Raw genomic sequence first — 23,409 nt, 5'->3', positions numbered from 1 at the left:
TGACTGACTGAAAGTACTTCAATGTAGGTAAACTCTGATGATCTCCACCAATATGTGGATTTCTGCAGAACCCAAATAAGAAATGTGAATATGAAATATTTGCAAATATTATTCAAATATAAAATAACAAACACCTAAATATCGCAGTTCGTTAAATTTACTTTCAAGCGGCAACGCAATTGAATAATTTTAACACTTTTACCTAATATCATTAGTTTTACTAAAAGTTTTCGGGAGATTCGGGAGATAGTTTGACAATTTTTTAATGACTTTTTTTTTTTTGTTAAAATGCAATTTCAGTGGTGAGGTCCATTGGAAAATAAAAGTATGAGTCATGATTGCCTTACATATTTAAGAAGTATTCTTATCTAAGTAACAATTGCATAAATACAATTGATTTTGCAGAAAATTAATTTGAACATTACATTGTGTAAAGCACTGTACAACAACAAAGAAGAACTGTTAAAATTGTGAAATTTCATGTTATACAGACTGGACGGCTAATGGGAGTTCACTGAATCATGAGTAAGCAAGTAAGCTGTGCACTTGCAGCCCAAAAAGCCAACCGCATCCTGGGCTGCATCAAAAGAAGCGTAGCCAGCAGGTTGAGGGAGGTGATTCTGCACCCCTACTCTGCTCTGGTGAGACCCCACCTGGAGTACTGTGTCCAGCTCTGGAGTCCTCAGCACAAGAAGGACATGGACTTGTTGGAGCGGGTCCAGTGGAGGGCCATGAAGATGATCAGAGGGCTGGAGCACCTCTCCCATGAGGACAAGCTGAGAGAGTTGGGGTTGTTCAGCCTGGAGAAGAGAAGGCTCCAAGGAGACCTTATAGTGGCCTTCCAGTACCTAAAGGGTGCCTACAGGAAGGATGGGGAGGGACTCTTTATCAGGGAGTGTAGTGATAGGACACAGGGTAACAGCCTCAAACTGAAAGAGGGGAGATTTGAATTAGATGTCAGGAGGAAATTTTTTACTGTGAGGGTGGTGAGGCACTGGAACAGGTTGCCCAGGGAAGTTGTCAGTGTCCCATCCCTGGAAGTGTTCAAGGCCAGGCTGGATGGCGCTTTGAGCAACCTGGTCTGGTGGGAGGTGTCCCTGCCCATGGCAGGGGGGTTGGAACTAGATGATCTTTAAGGTCCCTTCCAACCCAAACCATTCTGTGATTCTGTGTGATTCTGTGATTCTGTGAAATAGAAAATAATCCACTGTGCTTTGCATAGGCAGCTCATTTATTTGATTAGCGGTGATTTTTAAAGTTGAGTCATGTTCAACTCAAAGAAGCGGGGTGCAAATTTTACTACTATCTGCAATGCTTGAACTTGAAAATGTTTTATCGCTGTGACTCATAATTTAAATCTATTGTACGGAAGAACAAGTAGCGGTGTTACATCAGTTTCTACAGGGAACTTTGAATTCTTAAAAAAAAAGGATTTCAGAAAACATCAGTACATCAGTGTTGGTTTTTTTCGAAGAACAGTAAGGCTTTTGAATATAAGGTTTCAGTGTAAATCAATTACCTGTAAGCCATTGTCCTCATCCTGTCAAGGTTCAAAACACACTGCATCCTCATTATTAACTAAAAGACCACGATATATTATGTTTGTTTGAATGACTCAGTAGTATGGCAAGGGAAGATGATCTGCATCTTTTACTAAATATCTCTCTACCTTCCCAGTAGCCATTCAGCAATGACTTTCCTCAGTATTTATATAAAAGGAATAGCTCAGTGTAACAGGAAGATTTTGTGTGCTCCTGGAGCCCTATGACTTAATTTGAGCTCTGCACACTGCAGTTTAAGTTGCTTTTAGAAACAACTGACAGAAGATGATCTCTGTGATCATCTAGATCATCTGTTACATATACTGGCTATAATGTAGGCTGTGAAACCAAGGGTTACATTGGTTACTGGTGGAAACCAGTAATGAGTGGTGTCCTTCAAGGGTTCATACTGAAACAGTACTGTTTATTGTCTTCTTCAATGACATGGATGGGGGAATGAGTACACCCTCAGCAAGCCTGTGAATGACACCAAGATAATGGTGTAATTGATTCGCTTCAATGAAGAGATGCCATCCAGGGAGACCTTGACAGGCTTGAGAAGTGGGACCATGAGAACCTCATGAAGTACAACAAGGCCAAGTGCAAGGTCCTGCATCTGTGTTGTGGCAATCCTCGCTATCAGTACAGACTGGAGGATGAATGGATTGAGAGCAGCCTTGCATACAAGGACTTGCCAATACTAGTGGATGAAAAAATGAATATGTGCCAGTGATGTGCACTTGCAGTCCAGGAAGCCAGTCATATCCTGGGACACATGAAAAGAAGCATTTCCAGCAGGTCGAGGGGGGTAGTTTCCCCTGCCTCTACTCTGCTTTCATGAGACCCCACCTGGATTACTGTATCCAACTCTGGTGTCTCTAGCACAAGAAAGGCATGAACCTTCTTGAGTGGGTCCAGAGGATGGCCACAAAGGTGATCAGAGGGTGGAACAACTCCCCTGTAAAGAAAGGCTGAGAGACTTGAGGTTGTTCACACTAGAGAAGAGAAGGCTTCAGGGAGACCTCACTGTGGCCTTTCCTAAAGGAAGCTCATAAGAATGTGCAGAGACTTTTTACCAGGGCCTACTGACAGGACAAGGGGCAATGGTTTTAAACTGAAAGAGGGTAGGTTTAGATTGGACATAAGGAAGAAGTTTTATACAATGATGGTGGTGAGACTGTGTGTCCTGGTTTCAGCTGGAATAGAAGTAATTTTTCTCCTAGTAGTTGGTATAGTGCTGTGTTTTGGATTTAGTATGAGAATAACGATAACACTCTGATGTTTTACTTGCTAAGTAGCAAGTTGCTAAGTAGTTCTTATACAAAGTCCAGGACTTTTCAGCTTTCCATGCTCTGCCAGCGAGGAGGTGCACAAGAAGCTGGGAGGGAGCATAACCAGGACAGCTGACCCAAACTTGCCGAAGGGATATTCCATACCATATGACATCATGCTTAGTATATAAACTGGCGGTAGTTGGCCAGGGAAGGGTGATCACTGCTCAGGGATGGGCTGGGCATCGGTCAGCAGGTGTTGAACAATTGTATTGTGTATCACTTGTTTTGTATATTATTATTATTACTATTATTATTATTATTATTAATCTCTTCCTTTGATGTACTCTTAAAGTGTTTTTAGCTCAACCCACAAGCCCACAGGTTTTACTTTTTTTTCTTTCCATTCTCCTCCCCATCCCACTGGAGGGGAGTGGTGAGCTAGCAGCTGCGTGGTGCTTAGCTGCTGGCTGGAGTTAAACCACAACCACACGGGAACAGGTTGCCCAGAGCAGTTGCGGATGCCCCGTCCCTGGAGGTGTTCAAGGCCAGGCTGGATGGGGCTTTGAGCAACCTGGTCTAGTGGGAGGTGTCCCTGCCCATGGCAGTGGGGTTGGAACTAGATGATCTTTAAGGTCCCTTCCAACACAAACCAGTCTATGATTTTATGATTTGTCTGTATAATAACAAACAGTAATTATCTATGCATGGTTATGAAAAAAGTAAAATATTAAAGTAAATGGCCTAGTACATACATAACTGATTAGTTTTAACACACATATAGCACTACAGGTAGCACTATAGGCAGCTCAGCATTTTAACTGGAACTGGGATAAAATAGGTGGAAAATCAGTAATGACAGAATCGCAAAGGTGTTTTTTTTATTTCTGAATTTTTAAGAAATTATATAAAGCTGAAACCTCTTGAATAATACTTTCATTGCTATTTTCAGCTAATTTCATGGATGTGTGTGCTAGGCATGGTTCAAGGTTGTTTATCAAACAGGATAAACAAATCATGAGAATTAAGGCTTTTGGTTCTTTGGCAGAGGTTTGGGTTCTTAAAAACGGTCTTCTAGTGCAGTTTTAGGAATAAAACTTCCAGCACCCCTCCAGAGGGTCCTTTAAGTCCTGTGTCATATCTGCTAGCTCTGTGTAGAAGGGCTGCGTACTCTGTCTTATACACCTGTATTTCCATGTTCTGGATATGTATCTAGGTTGCATTAACTAAAATTTCTAAATCCCTAGCTCACAGGTAGACTACTTCATTTTGCGAAAAAAGACAGGTGCCTACTATCTAGAACTGAAAAACGGAAAGTTGCCCCTAGTTTTTGAACTGAGAACAAACGTGTGAGGTGGTGGACATCTGGGCAGGTACAGAAGTGTATTTTTGTGTGTCTAGATAAAATTGTGGTTTCAGTGGGCTTTTCAGGTGCCTAGAATATTTACTGATATTTTGAGTGTTACATCTAAAAATTTACCTGGAACTTTCTGTGGCTCTGGACCTCAGAGAGTATTACAATGCAAGAGAGAGGGTCTCTGTGAGTTTGTGCACTTCTGAGGTTAACTAGTAAGTCACATGAAGACTATTTGGATACCATTTGGAATATAAATCTTGTGTTCGATACCCAGGATATTTTGGATGTGACCTCAGCCCCATGGAAGTGCATTTCATGGGAAGCAGAGGACTGAAGAGATCTTCTGAGGTTTTCTTAGTCTTCTAGGTGAAGTGAATGCTGACAAAATGAGACAGATTTGTTCCATGCTGCTAGGAATGAATTTGGGAATGTGGGTGTTGCAAAGAAGGCTGGAGGAGAGCAAAATAGTCTGGGTTTTGTTTTTGACAAGTACTGGGTACTTCATTTGATTAAGTATCTTTAAAAAATCCTAGTATTGCATAGCTTGGGGAAACAATGTAGCATAGTTCTTTAATGATGAGAAATACTGAATTATTTCTATTCTGTGCCAAATGAAAGTAATCCACCACAATTACGCTAATCACTGCCCTGAAAACAAAATTGACACAGCTGTTGAGTGACTAGGGAAGATGATGGCATATTTCTTTCTTTTTCAAAAGAAAAAGATAAAATGCTTTTGCCATCAGGAAGCCTAACTGCTTGTAGAAATATCTTAGAACTGTAAACCACTATTTGATTCTGAAGGTAAATATGTTTGTTTGTGTATGTGAATATAAATTACATTTAGCTTTAATTGCATGCCAATTTAAACCCAGATATCTGGTATTGTACATTTTACAGCAGTATTTTGTTTTGATTTTTTATTGAAATTATGTACAAAACAAATATATACCATATTTTTCTATTGAATCTTAAATATGGGAGCCAAAATTATCTAAAATACTCTTTCTACAAGATTCATTATCAAAAAAATACATTTTATTTCATATATACTGCTTTGCATTCCGTTGTTCTTTCCCAAGGAAAAAGCCAAAGAAAGGGAACACAACAGAAGTATGGTAATATTGTTATCCACTGCTTGATATAAAAGTTCAGAATTATTTGTATGTAGTGGAAACTATTCAGGTCAAGTAAAATTCAGATTCCATCTGTTTTCAGGCATTGTAGACTCTACTACTCCTGAACAGGTATGAACTAATACTGTTTGTTTTTTCACCTGGTTGCAGCTGCATCAATAGTGATGGAGATTTGCCCATCTGTGCTCACAGCATGAGCATGGATTTAAAGCTTACACAACTATTCACACAATATTAGCAAAACCAGCATAAATTTTTATGTTTTAATATGACTTTAGCAAATAACTGACAGAATTTGGTGCTTAGTTATAATCTTAAAGATCTGCAACTTTTTTTTGGTGTAAGAAATTAATAATCAGCAACTAAATATGTATTAAAATTGTGTTTTTGCTCTCCATGGTGGAAACAAAGCTCTTTTATCTGGAACTAAACCACCCATTTAATTCTAATGTAGTTTGCAGTCAGTGGAGTTAATTGTACTGAAAAATTGTGTTGCTTCTATCATTTGTGCTTTACTTTAAAGGTACATAGGTGATATTTCCTATGCTGTGTCATATCACTGTAACTACTTATGGGTAGACACATGTCATGAATTTGGTTCGTAAAGATGAAATGCAAATCCTTGAAAATTATCTATGAATAATGAATAATCTAACTGTTACACTGAGTTGCAGTCTACTGTTACTTGAATAATGTTACCAAAATAGGATGTTAGACTAAAAGAAGTGTATTTGGACTTCTTGTATATAGCCTTTAAGATTAATAGCTTTTGCATGTAAAGTTACAGAGCAAGAACCCTTGCAAAGAGCATAACTTTTTCTTAATTATGAAATATTACTAAAGTGTTTCAATAATCTGAATTCCCTTCTTTCATTGTAGATAGTTCTAATTTATTAATATTTTTCAATATAAAATACAGAAAGCTTTGCGTAAAGCTCTAAAAACTATTTTTCCATTTTGCATGCATCCCTCCAAAAAAGATACACATACACATAGAAGGAACTGAAATGTAAATCCAAGAAAACAATAGAAAGAGCTCCCAGATGTAACACATGAGTAGGCAAATGAAGCACACCTACTTTGTAATGAGTGGTATAACAGAAAATAACTATTACTGTAGCTAATTTCCAATTAAAGTTACCAGTTAATTTTCACTGCATAGAAAAACATTTGCACTGTATTATAGATTCTTAATTCAAGGAACAAAAAAGAGGGTTTTTTAAAAATCAAAAGTTATCTAGTTATCTCCATGTCCAGGTTTGCTTTTCTGAAGGTGATCTGATAGCTATCAAAACTCATGTAATGGCTTTCCTGTCCTTTTACACTGGGATGCTTTTTGCAAAGTGAGTGCATGCACATTGCCAAGATTAGGGCAATTTAATTGGAAGGAAGTTAAGTTATCTGTACATATGAAATTAATGTTATTCTGCTCCGAGTACCTTAGTTCTGTTGATTTTAGAGAATTTAAAAAAAAAAAAACAAAACCCAACAACCAAACCAAAACCCAAATCTCAAATTCAGGACTCGACAGAATTATGAAGATCTGTTAGGAAAATTATTAAAATTGGGAATCTTATAAATACAATAAAACTTATAAAGAAATTTTTCTATTCTGCAATGCATGTTAATTAAAATCATATCACAGCATAAACTGATCACAAATGAACTTTGATTTAGCTGTAATTTAGTTTCCAAAAGATTTATTTTAAATGCTCTATTTCCATGTCAATTTGCTTTGAAAATGCAAGCTATCCTTGGGGAAGCTCTTTTTTTTTTTTTTTCATTGGAATTGTAGTTTATTGGCTTGTTTCAATGACATTTTATTTTAAGAACTGTCTGATACTGAATTATTGTAAGATAACATAGGTATTCAACAAACCAATTGGAAGGCTATTGTTTGTTAACAACAATATTCATGTGACTATTGTTTCTAGTTACTATAATAACCTAATCGTGAGTAAAACATACTATTTATTGCATGTGAACATATATCTACTTTTAAAGAAAATAGCAGTTTATTTGGACAAAAGTGTTACATAGTGAACTATCTTGGCAGCTTCAGTGTCTTGTAGACTTTTCAGTTCTTTTAAATATTAGCATAGTATTAGTGCAACAGGGTTCTGAGCTTGTTACCTTTGAAATATTACCATAGTATGTTATGAGTTAATTTTTTTAAAAAGAGTTGAAGAGTTATCAAAAGATTTGTGCTTCTTATGATTATGGTGTTCTGGAATGAAACATCAGACTTTTTTTTCCCAAATGATCTGTAGTTAAAAACAAAATGGTGTTAGTTTGATGCAGAGGTTTTTTTTGTGAAAAATTATCTGATAATTTCACTTAAATCCTTAGCTGAACAATTTTTACCTAAGGTTGTTTATGGTTTAGCGTTTAAAATGTAAAGGCAGGAAATCATCGAAATCAGGGGGAAAAAAAAAGAAGCAAAGAAATAACTCAAAGTTTCTGGTTGTGCAAACCTTTTTGTTTGAAATATGAAGTATGTAATCGATATTGTCAGAATATGACAACAGCACTTACAGTTTTTAGTATTATCAGTGCAAATCTGACATCCAGAAATACAACTATCTTGGTGCAAGAATTTAGGGAAGATAATTGTTACAAATATACTGTAATTGTTATAAGATTTCAATATGCCAGGAAATCAGAGCCAGAGAAATAATGAATCAGGACTCCTGGATGGTTATCTCCCATGCATATGGGAAACAATATTAAATTCCAAAAAGAAAGTGGTTAGCAACTTGCCAAGGTGATAGTTATATCATCCTTTTTAGGAACAGACTTCAAGGAGAGTAGCAGCTGTCTAAACAAAACCAAAAAGGATATTTTATTTTCTTGTTCTAGGAATCAGTAAAAATACTGCTGATAAAACGTATGTGCACTTTCCCACCACTTTAAAAAAAAAAAATTATACACAGCAGTCAGCAAGACCTTTAGATGACGAATCTTTCTCTCTCATGCCAAATAAGGCATTATGGAAGGAATTATTTTGAAGAATAAAAGTGTAAGTCAGATCAGACGGGAATTACTGACATATCTCCAATATGAGGTAGAATAATCTTCTCCACTGTCAAAGGGATTTAATTGTTTGCCCTGACCTCCATCTGTTCTATTAATTGACTGCATTAGTTTGTCATAGATATTTTTGGTTGGTATTATGTTTTATTAGTGAGATTTCTTAAGATGATATAGTAGAAGCACGCAGGAAGGCATAGCTCCTTACATGTGACAAGGTATACTTTTTTGAATCTTGACCTAAATCTGTTGACCAAGGGCAGGAAAAAATAGATCCTAGTTAACTTCCTAGTTAACTTGGCATCTGCAAATTATCTTGTACTCTATTTTTTCTGCAATATCATCCCATATGGATAAGATAAAAGAAAAAAAGGGTAAAAAAAAGAAAAAGAAAACCAGAAATCCTTTACAAAATAAATGAAATAAATTCCCTTTACAAAATAAAAATTGATTTGACAATGACTGAATTGATAGGCATGTATCTTTCTCTATATATCTTACATATATGTACAAAAAGACAAAGGGAAGTTAGAAACAAATGACTAGGGAGAAAAAAAGATCCATAGGAAAGAATTATGTTTTATAGAAAAGCACAAGCTAGTGGTGTACAGTCTCTGAGAAAGATTTTAGAATTAGACAGGGGACTGAGAAGGTCACGTGCAAAAGAGGAAAAGGATGGAAGACAGTTTTATAAGATGACACATTTTCAAGCAGGAGAGAACAAGAATAAGGCAGGTCTTGGAAAGGTACTGGGGCATGATGTTCTGTCACAAAATCATATGTTTAAAGTTATTTCTCCTCATTATGAAAGGTGCTAGTGGATTTGCTTACCTTCTGCTGTTCTCTTTTTTCAACTATGACAAGAAATTTATACCATGTATGAATCTACACTGCAGTTAGAGTATTGCTGTATGTATGTGTTAAATGGTAAAAGAAATCTGTGAAAAATCATATGGTCCATTTCTCTATCTGTTTGCAATTTTTAAAGTGCCCATGTAGTTTTGCAGTCTTGCGAAAACAGGTAGAGTGTGCTAAATAATACAGTAATCATAGTGTTGCATGGGTCCTGTTAGAAAGTCATTCATAAATAGTACTCGTTGCATCAAAAAAGTCATAGGAAATTTATTTTCTATCAAGTTGAGAGACAGAAGGAAAACAACCATACATTTCTAACATAATACTCTTTTTCCTCAAACCTATCAGCTCTATGTTAGTAAAGAATAATGTTAGGTGAAAATGGATAAACGTGTTCACTGAGATATGATTTTGGTTCAAGGAAGACAGCATGCAGCAGAGTTTTCAAAATAACACAGGCTATGGGAATAATAATAATAATAATAAATGCAGGAAAAAAGGAATTTAACTGTAGGCAAGAAAATACCTGAACTTTATCCTAAATCCTGTATATTGATTTTTTTACCAGTCATCTGCATTATCTTTAACCAACCATCAGCAGAACTAGTGAAAGAACAGACAAAATCTATTAGAAACTCATAGCAGAATATGTTCTTCCTGATTTTAGCCATGAGAACTTGGTTCACATATGAAAGTTGGTGTGGTTTAACCCCAGCAAACAACTCGGACCACACAGCTGCTTGCTTACACTCCCCTCAGTGGGATGAGGGAGAGAATCAGAAGAGTAAAAGTGAGAAAACTAGTGGGTTGAGTTAAAGAATGTTTAATAAGTAAAGCAAAAACTGTGCATGCAAGCAAGACTAAACAAGAAATTAATTCACTGCTTCCCATCGGCAGGCAGGTGTTCAGCCATCACCAGCAAAGCAGGGCTCCATCATGCCTAACGGTTTCTTGGGAAGACAAATGCCATAACTACGAATGTCCCTCCCTTCCTTCTTCTTTCCCCAGCTGTCTATACTGAGCATGACATCATATGGTACAGAGTACCCCTTTGGTCAGTTGGGATCAGCTGTCCCAGCTGTGTCTCCTCCCAGTGTTTTATGTACTCCCAGCCTACTCGCCGGTGGGGCAGTGTGAGGAGCAGAAAAGGCCTTGATTGCTTAGCAACAACCAAAACCACCAGTGCACTATCAACACCGCTCTCATCCCGAATCCAAAACATAGCCCCACAACAACTACTAGCAAGAAAGTTAAATCCATCCCAACTGAAACCATGACAAACTAACAGGAAAATTATGAGTTTCTTAACTTTGTGTATCCATCATGATTACAGAGTTAATTCTGTATATATTGATAAGAGGTGAGAGAAGGAATCATCTTACTGTACTTCAGCTATGGGACAGTTAGCTGTCTAATCTAGACTAATGACTTGAGCTCCTTAAACATAATATTAAGGATGTTTTCATAGTGGTTGGCTTCAACTGATATTTAATATCAAATACCTATATTACAATAGGAAGAATTGCTGCCTGAAGTGTACACTTCTGGTTTAGATAGAATACCTAACTTTTTCACACAAAGTTAGTGAGATAATGATAAGCTTTAGTGTTGCGTCCAAAGTAGAGGAGGTGCCTTTTCATTATGCTAGGCAAAGATGGAAACTTTCCAATAATGGGAGTGGAAGGATGAGCAGGAGGAGAAATGACAATTTCTACTTTGTTGTTGGCTTTCCTTTTCTACTTGGATACTGGTTCTACACACTGCAAAGCAAATATGATATATTATGTTAGGGTTCTGAAAAGCCTTCGATGCCAGAAAATATAATTAACTAAATGTGAGATGGCTTTGAACTTATGCATGTAGTAGAATGATAGGGGCTGTCATGCAGATCATTTTGAGAAATTTATTTTATTTTTTTACTTAAGAGAAAAGCATTCACTTAGTAATTCTGAGATTTCTTTTGCAATTGTTAAAAGACCATGAAAGATGATCTGATTTTTATCATTTGGGGAGAGTAGGGTTGGAAATGGAAGAAGTTTTTGACTGAATAGAAAATCACCTGTGAATCACCTTTTCTTTTCCCATCCCAGCCTAGCTTTCTGTTCTTTTCCTCCTGCTCATTTTGGCAACAAATAGATAAAGATGAAAAAATAATGATTAAAAAAACCAGCCCAAAACTAAAGTAACTGATATAGAGACATCTTTTTCAAGCTTGTGTGTGTATGGAATTATTCTTTGTTACTTCTTGCTACTTTGTGTAAAAAATTGTATCTTCTTGCTACTTTGTGTAAAAAAAAAAATTTAGATTTTGCATTTCCAAAGGAATGGCATTTCAGAAGTCTGTTTCTTAGGTTTCTAGATTTTGTTACTGGATTCTGCTTAATATTTACTCAGTTTTTATTGTTGTTTTACAAATTAATCCCACTTTTGCTGTTGTTCTTATTGTGGTGTACATCCTCTCATATTACAGGTTTGTCAACATATTGGATGTAAAATGACAGCTGTATTTAATTAATTTTCTGTGGGAATATAACCTCTATTTTTTTCCTAATTTTCCATATTTAAGCAAAGAATGTATACTGTATTAAAGCAGGTACAGTCAACTTTGGACTTGAGGCATTTGTCAGTGGGAAGGAAATACATGTCTAGTTCTGCACATGAGGCTATGTTTCTAAGTAAATAAAGTGTTCCAGGCCCTGCTCTCTGTCCCTAAGACCACATAGCATAGCATAGATTGCACGTCTATAGTGAAAGTCTTTCTTACCTAAAAAAAAAAAAAAAAAAAAAAAATTTGCCTTATTTGTACAGTCTGTTGAGGAGAACCTCCAGCCTGTCCTGTTCCCTCGTCATGCCTGTACATTGGCTGGAAGGTATGAATACTGTGTCAGGACAGTGCTGGAGCCCATGCTCTAGTCCTATTTAGTTTACTGCTTCGACCTAAATTCCAGTGCTTACTGCACTGGCCTATAAACAGACTAAGATCTGGATGCATAATGAGACTTCTGTATAGTAATATTCTGCTTAGCTTTTAAGGATCCACAGTATATAAGTCACAACTCTCAGTGCTTATGTCAACTAGAAAGTTAAGAATTTCACACTTCATTATGAATTCAGCACAGACAGGACAGTAAGCAGAGTATATGACGTGGTCTGTCTTCTAGGCAGTGTTTGGTCAGGAAAGATGAAGGCAGTAGGCAGCAGGCCACATAGTAGTGTTGCCTTGTTATTGTCTGCTAAGATCTAGTGAGTGATTCTGGTGATGTCATCCTTCATAACATTTTGTGGAGACTTGTCTTGCTGAGACAAGCTCTCTCTTCTCTTAAATATAGGGGGCTCAAGCCAGCATTTAGCAGGAGAAAGCCCACTGAGTTAGGAGGAGAACAGCACAGGAACAGAAGTTGGAGGGCATTCTTCCCTTCTGTTGGTGACGTTCTCCACTTTCTAGCAAAGAAAGAAAATTTAAGGCGAAGAGTAAATTGTAAAAAGTTTGATGATGTGATAGCGTAGTAAAGATAATCCACAGTCCCAAATGGTACTTCATGAAATGATTCTCCTACAAACTGCATGAGGCTTGCTTGAAAGTGAGAATACCTGCCCAGGGGAGTTTTAACTTTATGTGGCTGCAATGTTACAGTTTTCTCATAGTCGGGGGTGAGAATCTCAGAGAAAAAGTGTTTCGGTTTAGGATTGACAATGCTTCACACAGTCTTCATAACCATCCCAGCCTTATTTGAAATCTAATGTTTGTAACTTGAAAGATGGGAGATGTGGGTTTAGACTTCTTCAGGTTAATGAGGGTAGTCACTCAACTCTCCCATTTCCAGGATGAGTGCATAATTGTGACATTATCATGTGAATGAAGGCAGTATTGCCACCTGATAACTGAACTAGATAATGCAATGAAAATGTCCTGCCTGTGTCTGGTGTGTAATTCAGTTCTGGGAATTTGTATAATAGAGCAGCAACTGGGTTTTTTTTAGCCATATAATATATTGGCGTGGGGAGACTACATGCCCAGATAATTCAAATTGCTTTTCCCACCCTGTCTTTAGTTATTGTAACATTTGTAATGTTTCCTCTTCTTAGACTGGAATGACAACAGGAAGATATCAAATTCTAGTCATTAAATAGCCTCAAGAGATCGAATTGCCTAACAATCAGTCCCTAAGACAGTTTCTCAGTTGGTTCAGACAAGAGTTTCAGTTTCTTCCATCCTTGAGGAGGGCACACACATAGGCTTAATGGTGAAGAGAGAAAGAGAGGAATGAGACCTGTGAGTTTCCCTGTTTAATATTTAGACAAGACCTGATAGAGTCCCTTAAGAATTTTGCTTTTTAGTCAATTGACATTTCTTACTGGAGAGCAGTTAGACCCATTCCATGTTAGAAATGTTTATTTTTATATCTTGCAGTGGTAATAGGTAATGAACTTTGATATTTTGTAGGTTTATTCAAATTATAAAGGTCTATTCTGCAAACCTAAAAAAAATGTATAAACAGGTGATCTTTGTATGCGTGTTTTCTTATTTTTATATCCATAAATGATTTTTTAACACCAGGCAGAAGAAATTTTACTCTACAGGAGCTTTCGCCTTACAGAAACTCTGGGCTGAACATCCTCTTTCAGATCATAACCTTTTCCTTTGGAGTAACACATCTGAATTCAAGAAAACAAAGGTGCAGAAAAGAAATAAAGAGAGACCCAGAGTGTGTTACATTTCTTTTACAAGGTCATATCAGAAGTAAAAGCTGGAAATTAAGTCAGCAGTTGTGCTAGACTGTACCGGTGCTATTTTTTGTACACTTCCCTAAAATATGTACTTGAAGAACAATATTTTCTTAAGACTTTGCAGCCACAATTAGACAAAGACTATCAAACAAATAAATGTGTCTTGTGATCGTCGTCCATGGTCATATTTTAGGCATTGGGCTCTTTCTGAACAAAACAACTTAGTGCCCTGGCACACTACCTTGCAATTAAACTTAACTGTTGCTTTATTATCTGAGAGTATGTCATGACCCCCCTTGCATTCGAGGTTCTGACATTTGAATGGCTACAGTGTCCCTTCAGTTGTAGGATGCTTAAATTCATACCACGAATGGTCAAATTTTGATATGTGTGGAACACACTTGGATTTTTGGGATAATTAGTAATTTAAAGTTTATGTTTGTAAACAGTTTATGCCATTTTTTCCCCTCCTAATATTGACACCTCATATTTATTTGCAGTCTTCAATTTATCTCAAGAAGCAGGAAGTGTCATGAAAATTGTCTAAACACTGAATTTTTTCCATGTTTCTTACATGCAATACCAGTTGAAGTTAGAGTTCGAAAGTCAGTGATAGAAGTGCAACTGTCTTAACTGAGTACTTCCAATGAGTCTTGGGTCCTTCTAGCCATAATGGTTTTTTATCATTTTAAATACAGGAAAAAAAATAAGGGAAATCATATCTATGATTTTTCAACAACAGCTTTTTATAATTAGATCCAAACACCTGACTTTTTATGGAATGCTTAAGTGTATTTCTTTGTGTTTTTTTTTTTTTTTTGAAAAGGAGTAATGATCATGTTTTTTCTTTCCCTCTGCTTGCTTTTCAAACTGTTTTCATTATTGAGAGAATTGCAGTTTTTAAAACAATGTAGGGATCACACAGCCTTTTCTTATAATCCCATCTTTCTTTTTCATAGTGTATGAGACTTAGAAATTCAGAATAAGAGTGGTAGCTGCAGGCAAGGAACAATGATATGAAATAGATGTTTGTCCATTTTCTGAAAAGTAAATAGTAATTGTAGTTTCTAACCTGAGGGATTTCCTGACATTGTCCAAGCCTATCTGAGAGACTTGCTGTAGAAATTCATAGGAGGGTGTTATTTGAAAAAAAATAACAAAAAAACAAAAAACAACTGGTTAATTTAATGCTTGTATATAATTTGTATTGTTTTTCAGCCTTTATTTCCATATTGGAAAAAAAAAAAAATAAGTGATCTACCTGTGTCTTCCAGTTATTTCTAAGCATAGATCTAAGACCAGCTTCAAGGTCCATAGTGATGTTTGTATAGTTGGCATTTATTTTCACTTTAAGAAGGGGTACATCATAATTCTTAACTTTGTACCACTGATATTTTATTTTCATTTCTAATCTTTAAATCTTCAAGATCATATTAACTGCGAATTAATAGGAGATACAGTAGATTGTTATATAAAAGAGAAATGATAGTATTCTGAATCCCTAAAAGCCCCTCTGATCTCTATTACCCACTGAATTGTTGTGACTGAACAGCGATGTACTACCACAGGAATCATACTGGCATATAACTTGGTTAATTCATTACTAATGTAGATATTTAGTTCAGATACTCATCACTAGTGAATTTTATAATGCTAAGTTAGGGTTATTGTAAATCTGGATTTGGTTGGGTTTTGCAGTGGTTTTGTTTGTTTGTTTGTTTAATAATTAATAATTCATTGTTAAAATCTATCCTTAGTGGGAAAATGCATACAAACCCCCCAAAAAATAAACATATAGCTTCTATTAGGAAAAATAATTTCTCATAAGACTCTGCTGCATGTTAATTTGAAGTCAGAAATTGCTATAGTTACAGTTCTGAGATTTAAAAATATATATGATTGGCCAATTTCAGTTAATAATCTTCCCATAAACCTTCTAAGTAATCCAGTCCAGAAACTGCACACTAGTTCATGATTGATGTGGCTTTGTGTTGTTCACTATGACTTTGTTTGGCTTTTCGGAATAACTTTATGTCGCATGAGGAAGAATGAAGCTTTGCTCATTTCAATGTATCAAGAAAATAGTCCTAGAAACTAGGGGAAAAAAAAACCCTAAAGAAATTATAACTTCTTTTTTTTAATTATTATTATTTGAAAGATGGTAGACAGAACCAGTATGCATTTACTGGTATTTGGAAGAACTGTTCTTTTGTTATTGAGCAGATACTTTGAATACAGTGACGATTAAGAGGTTGCAGTGCTGAATTTGAGGTAGAGTTACAGAAAACAGCTGTTATTAGTTTTCTGCTAAAATTCCAAATTATATAAATGTATTGCTAAATTTAATACTGTAGGCATATTCACAAATATGCCTTGGGTACCCAAATGCCTTGGGTAGTTCTCATTTACAGTATCCTCCCACCACATTTGTCTATTATAGAGTTTTATGTATGTTTGAAATAGGATATTTTTAAACTACTTTTATTTAAAAAAAAAAACAACAATCCTCCCCAAAAAATTCACCACACACACACGCAAAAAAACCCCGAAACAAATACAAACCACCATAAACCCACTTTATTTCATAACTTTCAAAATTATATCTTTCAAGGGGAGGGAGTGAAAGCAAAGAAGAAAAGCCACAATTCGTGTTCTTGGTAAAGGAAATACTTATGAAATCCCCATATTCTGTGAAATGCATTAAATAATGTACAAGATATCACTATGAGGAGAATCTGAAATTCTACGGATTACATTATTTGTTATTTTTGTTCTGGTGACTAGCCAATGACTCTTAGGGTTCAGCTAATCAAGCCGACTGTATGCTTTCAGAGCACATGTCTAAAGAGGGGAGTCTGGGTGTTTAACCCTGATTCTGTATTGAGATGCGACCTATGTACATATGAAAAACCGTGCCTCAGGGAATTTGGCAGAAGGGAGGAAGAAAGACTGAAGGTGGTCAGCGACTGAAAGCACTGCACCAGTTAGTTTAGATAAAGCCTGAGAAACCCTAGGAAATGTGCGCAGATCTCATTCTCCAGTGCTCATAGAATTTATATTTGTGTTTGGTTTTCTTGTGACTGCCCCTGACCTGGACAAGCACGTCAAAAAAAACTTGAAATCACTTTAGAGTTTGCTTTTCTACCCTGGAGCAAAGAGTCATGTTTCACATTTCCCAAGTAGGTACAGAGCTACTGACATACTTATTGTCTCAAGTTAAAAAAGTGCTAATTGCAGATCCTGGAAACCATCAGGTTAGCCCTGAAGGCCTGATTCATAGGCTACTTAAGCATCTCTAAGTGTGGCTTGGGGCACAGATTTATAATTGAGTACAAGCAGCGTTTCTAGTAGATGCACATCCATGTTAACTTCAATCTGCATTTACTTCAAAGGCCATAAATGTCTTGTTAGCCTCAAATTATACTCCTCTGCCAATAAAGAAGTCGTGTATGAATGTATGTCATTTTGGATCTTCGACTTCTCTTTCCGTGTTGTGTTGCCAGAAGTTGCAATTTTAAACTGAATATTTTGATTTGGATTGATTGGTTTTGATTGTTTGAGTGGGTGATGCATCCAACTAGAAACTTTTTGCAAGCGAGTTTGTACACATTTTTCTAACGCTTGAAGGAGAAAAAAAAAAGTATGGAAAAATATGACACTCTTAGTGGTAACAAAGACATGATAAGTGCATTTCTTTCTGTAGGCTCAGTACGCAAAGGTGTATTAAATAGCTGACTGGATACATATAGATGTGCATCAAACTGGTTTTGGTATAATATCTAAAAACATTCTAAAATGCATACAGTTTTCTATTTAAGATTAATCTCGCAATCTGTGACTGTTTACATCTTCCAGGCTTTTTGATGATGCACACAGCAAAATCAACTAGTTCATGAATGTATAGCTAGCGTGCATTCTTCCTTATCTCTTGATTTTCTTACTGAAAATTCTTTCTCTGTGTATGAATGTGTATATATTTCATGTGTGAAACTAACATTATGAAAATGGTAATTTCTCTAGTAATAAGCCAATAAACTGAGAAATGGTGTATTTTCTGCCTAATATTGTCTTTGCAAAATAATTTTCTTCGTGAGACTTCTGTTTATAGGCTTATCGTATACATAATGTATTGTATACATAATTTATTACTCATGTAAACTTTTTGAAGAGATCTGTTTAATAAGAAATTAGTAAAAGCTTTGATTGCTTCTGTTTCCTTTTAACTGGCTAACAACAATGACTTTTAATAACCATGTTACAATAAATAGTGGTTTTATTCTAACTTATCATTTTAGAATTGCTCTTTTATGATATCTGCCTTGCCGATGTTAATGCATTTGCCACTCTCTGCTGTTTATGTTTTCACACTGGTTGGCAAAGGCTGCAGGTCTGTTATAGGTCAGACAGTGGGGCTGAGCGAGCTGGCTATATTCTGTGTGTTAGCCAACGCTTTGTTTCCTTATGGATTTAAGTTCCTTAAAATCTAAATGTTTATATGTGCATGAATCAGAAATGCAAATTCTGTGTATGCTCCTGTTAAGGTACAGGAGAAAATAAAACAAGTTGTATGAGTGTATTTAATACCCACAAAGCTAACTTTTGTTGGGTTTCAGATAAGGAATCAGATAGCAAATTCAGTTCCAGGTCAATAATTAATGTTTCCCTTTTCCTGTCCTTTCACCCTGCTCAAAATAACAGCATATAACCAGATATTTGATCCAAAGACACCCTGTAATTAGTATGGATAAATATTATTTATTAAGTCACATTTTCTACAGTTGTCTATTGTCTCTAGGATATGTATCAGTTGAGGATTTCCACTTTCCTTCATGTTGTCATTTTTCATTCTATCCATGCTCGTAATATGTTCACTCTTGTTTATTTGTCCTTCCCATTTTCTTTTCTTGTTTTGTTTCCTCTTGTTTTCATTTGCTGTTTGCCCAGACAAGTTTTTTTTTCTCTATCTGTTTTTCATCGTCTGGATCACTGTCATTCCTTCCACCTTGTCAATTTTCTCAGTGCTTTATTCCACATTTCTTTTTCTCATAATGTTATTACAAACTTGTGGAGTGTGGATATCAAGGGAACAGGATCTGTTGCTCCTCCCTGGCAACAGACTAAATCCTGCGTTGGGTACGACCGGAAAATCTGCTTTGTGCTGCTTAGTCAGAAAGGTGTACCAAAGTCAGGATGGGAGAAAGCATGAGGGACCACTACCCAAAATCAGTTGCCTGCTGCTGACTTACATTGTTAAAGACAGTAGCAGAAATCAGAAGGGAAGGCAGGGCTTGAGAAGGAATTTCGGATGACCGGTAGCTGGCTGACCACTCTGAGTAGTAGGGAGAAGCCAGTGGGGCTTCCCAAGAGGGAGGATGAGCCAGGAGCTGTGGGCACTGCATTGCTGATGCTGATGGGGCATTCTCCTAAAGCAGCCCATCAAGGCTGGGCTGGGGACAAGGACAGGACCCTGCCATCACCCAACAATTGTCAGGCCAGGCAGGATGAGGAGTCAGGTCCAAGGTCAACCTGGGGACCCAGTCAGTGCAGGATCCAGGCTGGAGATTGGTCTGGGCACGCGGCTTCCTGCGGCATAGCTCAGGCAGGGACTGATGGCCATGGTGGTGCCTTTGGGGACACGACACTTAGAGCTGTTACTGATTCATCCTTCAGAAATTATGCTTAGATTGCAAGTCCTTCAGAGGCAGCATCTGAGCCTATTATCTACCAGTGAAAATGTCCATATAAATTTTGGTTCACCATAGATAATATGTATCTGATATTTTTCTGACCTCTGGTGTTCAGGTGTTTCTAAAAGTTTGTGGTACGAGTGCTGAGATTAAGTCATTGAAGAATTCCAGGGGTTTTGAAAGAATAAAATATCTTTCTTTCGAATACTTTTCTTGTCTAAAAGAATCAGCATAGGTGTCTCCTGTGGTTATTTTGGGGTTTTTTGGTGGGTTTTTTTGATGGCTTGTTTTGGTTGGGGTTATTTGTAATTTGAATTTATTTATACTACTTGTAATGGTTGCACATATATATGACTTGTATTTCATTAAATAGTAACAGAATTATTGTATGCATTGCCTTCTGTCTATAAATTAAAAGTAGGAGCATGCAAGAAGGTAACGTTGCATAGTTGTAACACTATGTAGATCAAAATCTGACTTTTGAGAGACTGTATCATGCTTTTTTTTTTCTTTTAATTTTCCATTGCTTCTGTTTGTCAGACATAGAATGAAGAAAACAGATATGAAAACTAATAACTTTGTATCTAATTTTGACTAACTTCTCACACTTGATTTGAACTAATGTGATGCTATTACATTAACTGGAATTTCTGAATTAGATGGAGGTAGATTAGGTTGTCATACAGAAGAGTAAGCATACCTGTGAAAAATACTGTATAGAAGTCATATCACAACAAAGAGAGATTATCCCATGCAGCAAAACATTTAATGAATGTTTCCTATGGGAATGCAAATATGCTTAAGAAGGAGAGGCTGTTTATTTGGGGCAGAAAATTCCCTGGAGCAGCACTTAAATATGATAGTTTCCTGAAAGCAGCAATATTTAGGCTGTGGTTTGGAAGCATATACAGAAGCAGAAATATTTGGTTTGCGGTATAACCTCTGACAAGCTTGTGGCTTCAAATCTCTGCTCTCTTACCTTATGTCTTTGGAAACATAACTAACCATGGTGTCTGAAGTTATAAAACATTTGTGGGTCTTCTTTGGCTTGTTGTTGGGTTTTTTTTTGTTTTGTTTTGTTTTTGGTTTTTTTTAGATTTATGCCAATATGAATGTGTCTGTTGATTTGAATTGCTTGTTTTCTCTCGGCCACAGGCTGACTGAGTGGGCTGGACTTCACTGGAAGGAGCCATTTCACTGGGAAAGTGGAATAACTGCGGATCTGTCCCCACACTATTTGCTGGGAAGTGCTGTGCATTGCCAGGATTAAGCCAACACTGAAATCTGGGATGGGCCTTAGGGGCAAACACTGCCTTGTTTCTTCTGACATTGGGATTTGTCTACGGCCAGTCAGCTGAGGCACCTACCACACATCAGCTTTTGGTTTTTCGCTGCCTGAACAAGGTGACGTTTCCCTCACTTCATCTCTCTTTGACTACTTTTTTACTTTACTAGTTTTTGTTTTCCTTGACTTATTAATTTTCTCCTGGCTGTGGAAAAAAGAGCCCTGCTGATGTTGATTTAAATAATGTCGAAACCAATGGGACTCCTATGGCTGCCTTTGATCTTCACCCCAGTGTGTGTCATGTTGAATTCTAACTTCCTCCTGTGGATAACTGCACTGGCTATAAGATTTACTCTCATCGATGGCCAAGCACAATATCCAGTTGTTACCACAAATTATGGCAAAATACGTGGCTTAAGAACACCTTTGCCTAATGAGATCCTTGGTCCAGTGGAGCAGTACCTGGGTGTTCCTTATGCCTCTCCTCCAACTGGAGAAAGGCGATTTCAGCCCCCAGAGCCACCGTCTTCTTGGACGGGTGTCCGCAACGCCACACAGTTTGCCGCCGTCTGCCCGCAGTACCTGGATGAGAGGTCACTGCTCAACGACATGCTGCCAGTCTGGTTTACAGCCAATCTGGATACTGTGGTGACATATGTTCAAGATCAAAATGAAGACTGTCTGTATTTGAATATCTATGTGCCCACAGAGGATGGTAAGTACTCTAAGGACCACACTGCAGTGCACTCACCAGTTCTGCACAGGAGTAGTAGCCAGGTCTTTAAAGCAACTTGCTCAGTTTCCTCCAGGTTTTATCTTTGGAAACGGATCATGCCTCTGAACACACATTATAAGTAGTACTTTGTAGATTGAACACGCTTGCATGAATTCTCTCTCATGTTTCAGTGTAACACCAAACCACAATTTTCTTTGCAGGCAGTGGTCAAGGTGTGTAAGCCAATCTTAAGTTTTTATCTGAACTACAGCTGAGCATCATTCACAAGAGAGGAGGGGGGAAATAAAGATTAACCGGAAGCCACGCATTTATTTTCCCATGCATGAATGGTACAAATACTGCCACATACTAGTTTTTAAAGGAACATTTCCCCAATTATTTTTTTCTTTAGTTTTATTATAATACCTCTGAGCCTGCTGCTAACTGTGCTTGATTTTAATAGAGAATGGAAAATTGTTATGGAAGTTCAGTCTGCATTTTTTTCCCAGGCTTTTTACCTATGAAACTTTGCAGTCCAAGTTATTTTTCTTCATTTGCTAAATTTAAAATGATTTTAAACATGACTTTATCACACAGAGCTGAACAGGTGGCCTTAAACTTTCATCTGTTTTCTGCAACCCTTTCTCAAGAGAGCTACTTTAAATTACCTTCTATAAACAAAAAGGATGAACACAATTGGTAGCACACAACTCTGAACATTTTCATGACCTCAGTCTTAAAGATTCTAGCTTTCTGGCATGCTGAGTGTATCTTTTTTTGTTCTCAATGGTATTGCTTCCTACAGACAAGACGACCTGTTTTCATCAGGCCCCAAATGAGTTAAGTTTATTCTCTATCACAAGGAAATAAAAAATTCTACTGGCAATTATATTTAATATTCTGCTAAAAGCCAGTTCTTTCAACCACTTAGAATGTAGTTACCGATGCATAACGTGACGGATTTCTCCCAGATATGCAAATCCCTTTGCTTAAGCTGAGGGTTTGATTTGCATAACCAAGGCATTGTTATTTCTCAGTAACCATACTCTAAATATGCAAATTTTGTACTTTGATTATTATAATCCTTCTGCCTTGATTGGCTTCTTTACTCAGAATTTCCAAGCTGTTTGCCAGCAATAAACATACCACCTTCTTTTCCTGTTCTCATCAGCTGAAGCAAAAACTTGAAAGCTAAAAATAAAGGGGTAAGGTTTGGGAATACTGGGAGCTTTGCAAACATAAATACTACCAAGCTGCTTAAGTAAAAAGAAAAGCTGTGCATATGGGGGCTCTGTGTGCTCGCATGCGTGTGTGTGTGTGTGTGTGTGCGCGTGCATGCATGTGTGCGTGCACATGCACGTAAATGAAGGAGCGGATCTTTCCGCTCAGTTTTTTCCCTCTTCCAGACTCATTGCACTGCATCTCACTCCTTGGATAATAACATAGATATTTTTTTCCCAAATTTGTTTATGTTCTGGATTTTATCCTGCAGCTTTTAATTAGTCACTAGGGTAAACTTGCCCTAAGAAAGCATTTCAGGTTAAGATTTTATTTGTTCTCACTGAAGGAATATCAGTTCTGCTAAGTCAGTCTTATTTTAATGCCCAGTGTTGATAAATTCATATATTCCTCCAATTTAGTAATAGGAAGTTTCATCCATCAATTAAGGAAGACAGGAGATTAGACATGAAAAAATATATACAAATGTATAGGAAAAGAATATTTGTTATCAAATGGATAATAATAAAATACCGTGTGATGAATGACTAATAACCTGCAAAATTCCTCATCTTGCATGTAATAG

The 23,409-nt window shown here is 36.8% G+C and overlaps 1 protein-coding gene across 4 annotated transcripts in view; it reads left to right on the top strand.

Annotated features, from left to right (window-relative positions):
- The window catches only part of NLGN4X (neuroligin 4 X-linked), a 189,659-nt gene that overhangs the window by 34,833 nt on the left and 131,417 nt on the right, over positions 1-23,409 (top strand). For 3 of the 4 annotated variants that reach the window (XM_054188404.1, XM_054188401.1, XM_054188402.1), the window contains exon 3: positions 20,761-21,605. In XM_054188404.1, the coding sequence (XP_054044379.1) occupies positions 21,134-21,605 (472 nt within the window). In that variant the 5' untranslated portion in view covers positions 20,761-21,133. Of the gene's footprint in view, positions 1-5,387; positions 5,417-20,760; positions 21,606-23,409 lie in introns of all 4 variants that reach the window. The other variant, XM_054188403.1, reaches the window with a different exon arrangement.

The sequence above is a fragment of the Rissa tridactyla genome, chromosome 1 (genome assembly GCF_028500815.1).
Source record: "Rissa tridactyla isolate bRisTri1 chromosome 1, bRisTri1.patW.cur.20221130, whole genome shotgun sequence".
Classification (NCBI taxonomy): domain Eukaryota; kingdom Metazoa; phylum Chordata; class Aves; order Charadriiformes; family Laridae; genus Rissa; species Rissa tridactyla.
Note: the sequence above shows the minus strand (reverse complement) of the source record. Positions and strands in the feature narration are given on the sequence as shown.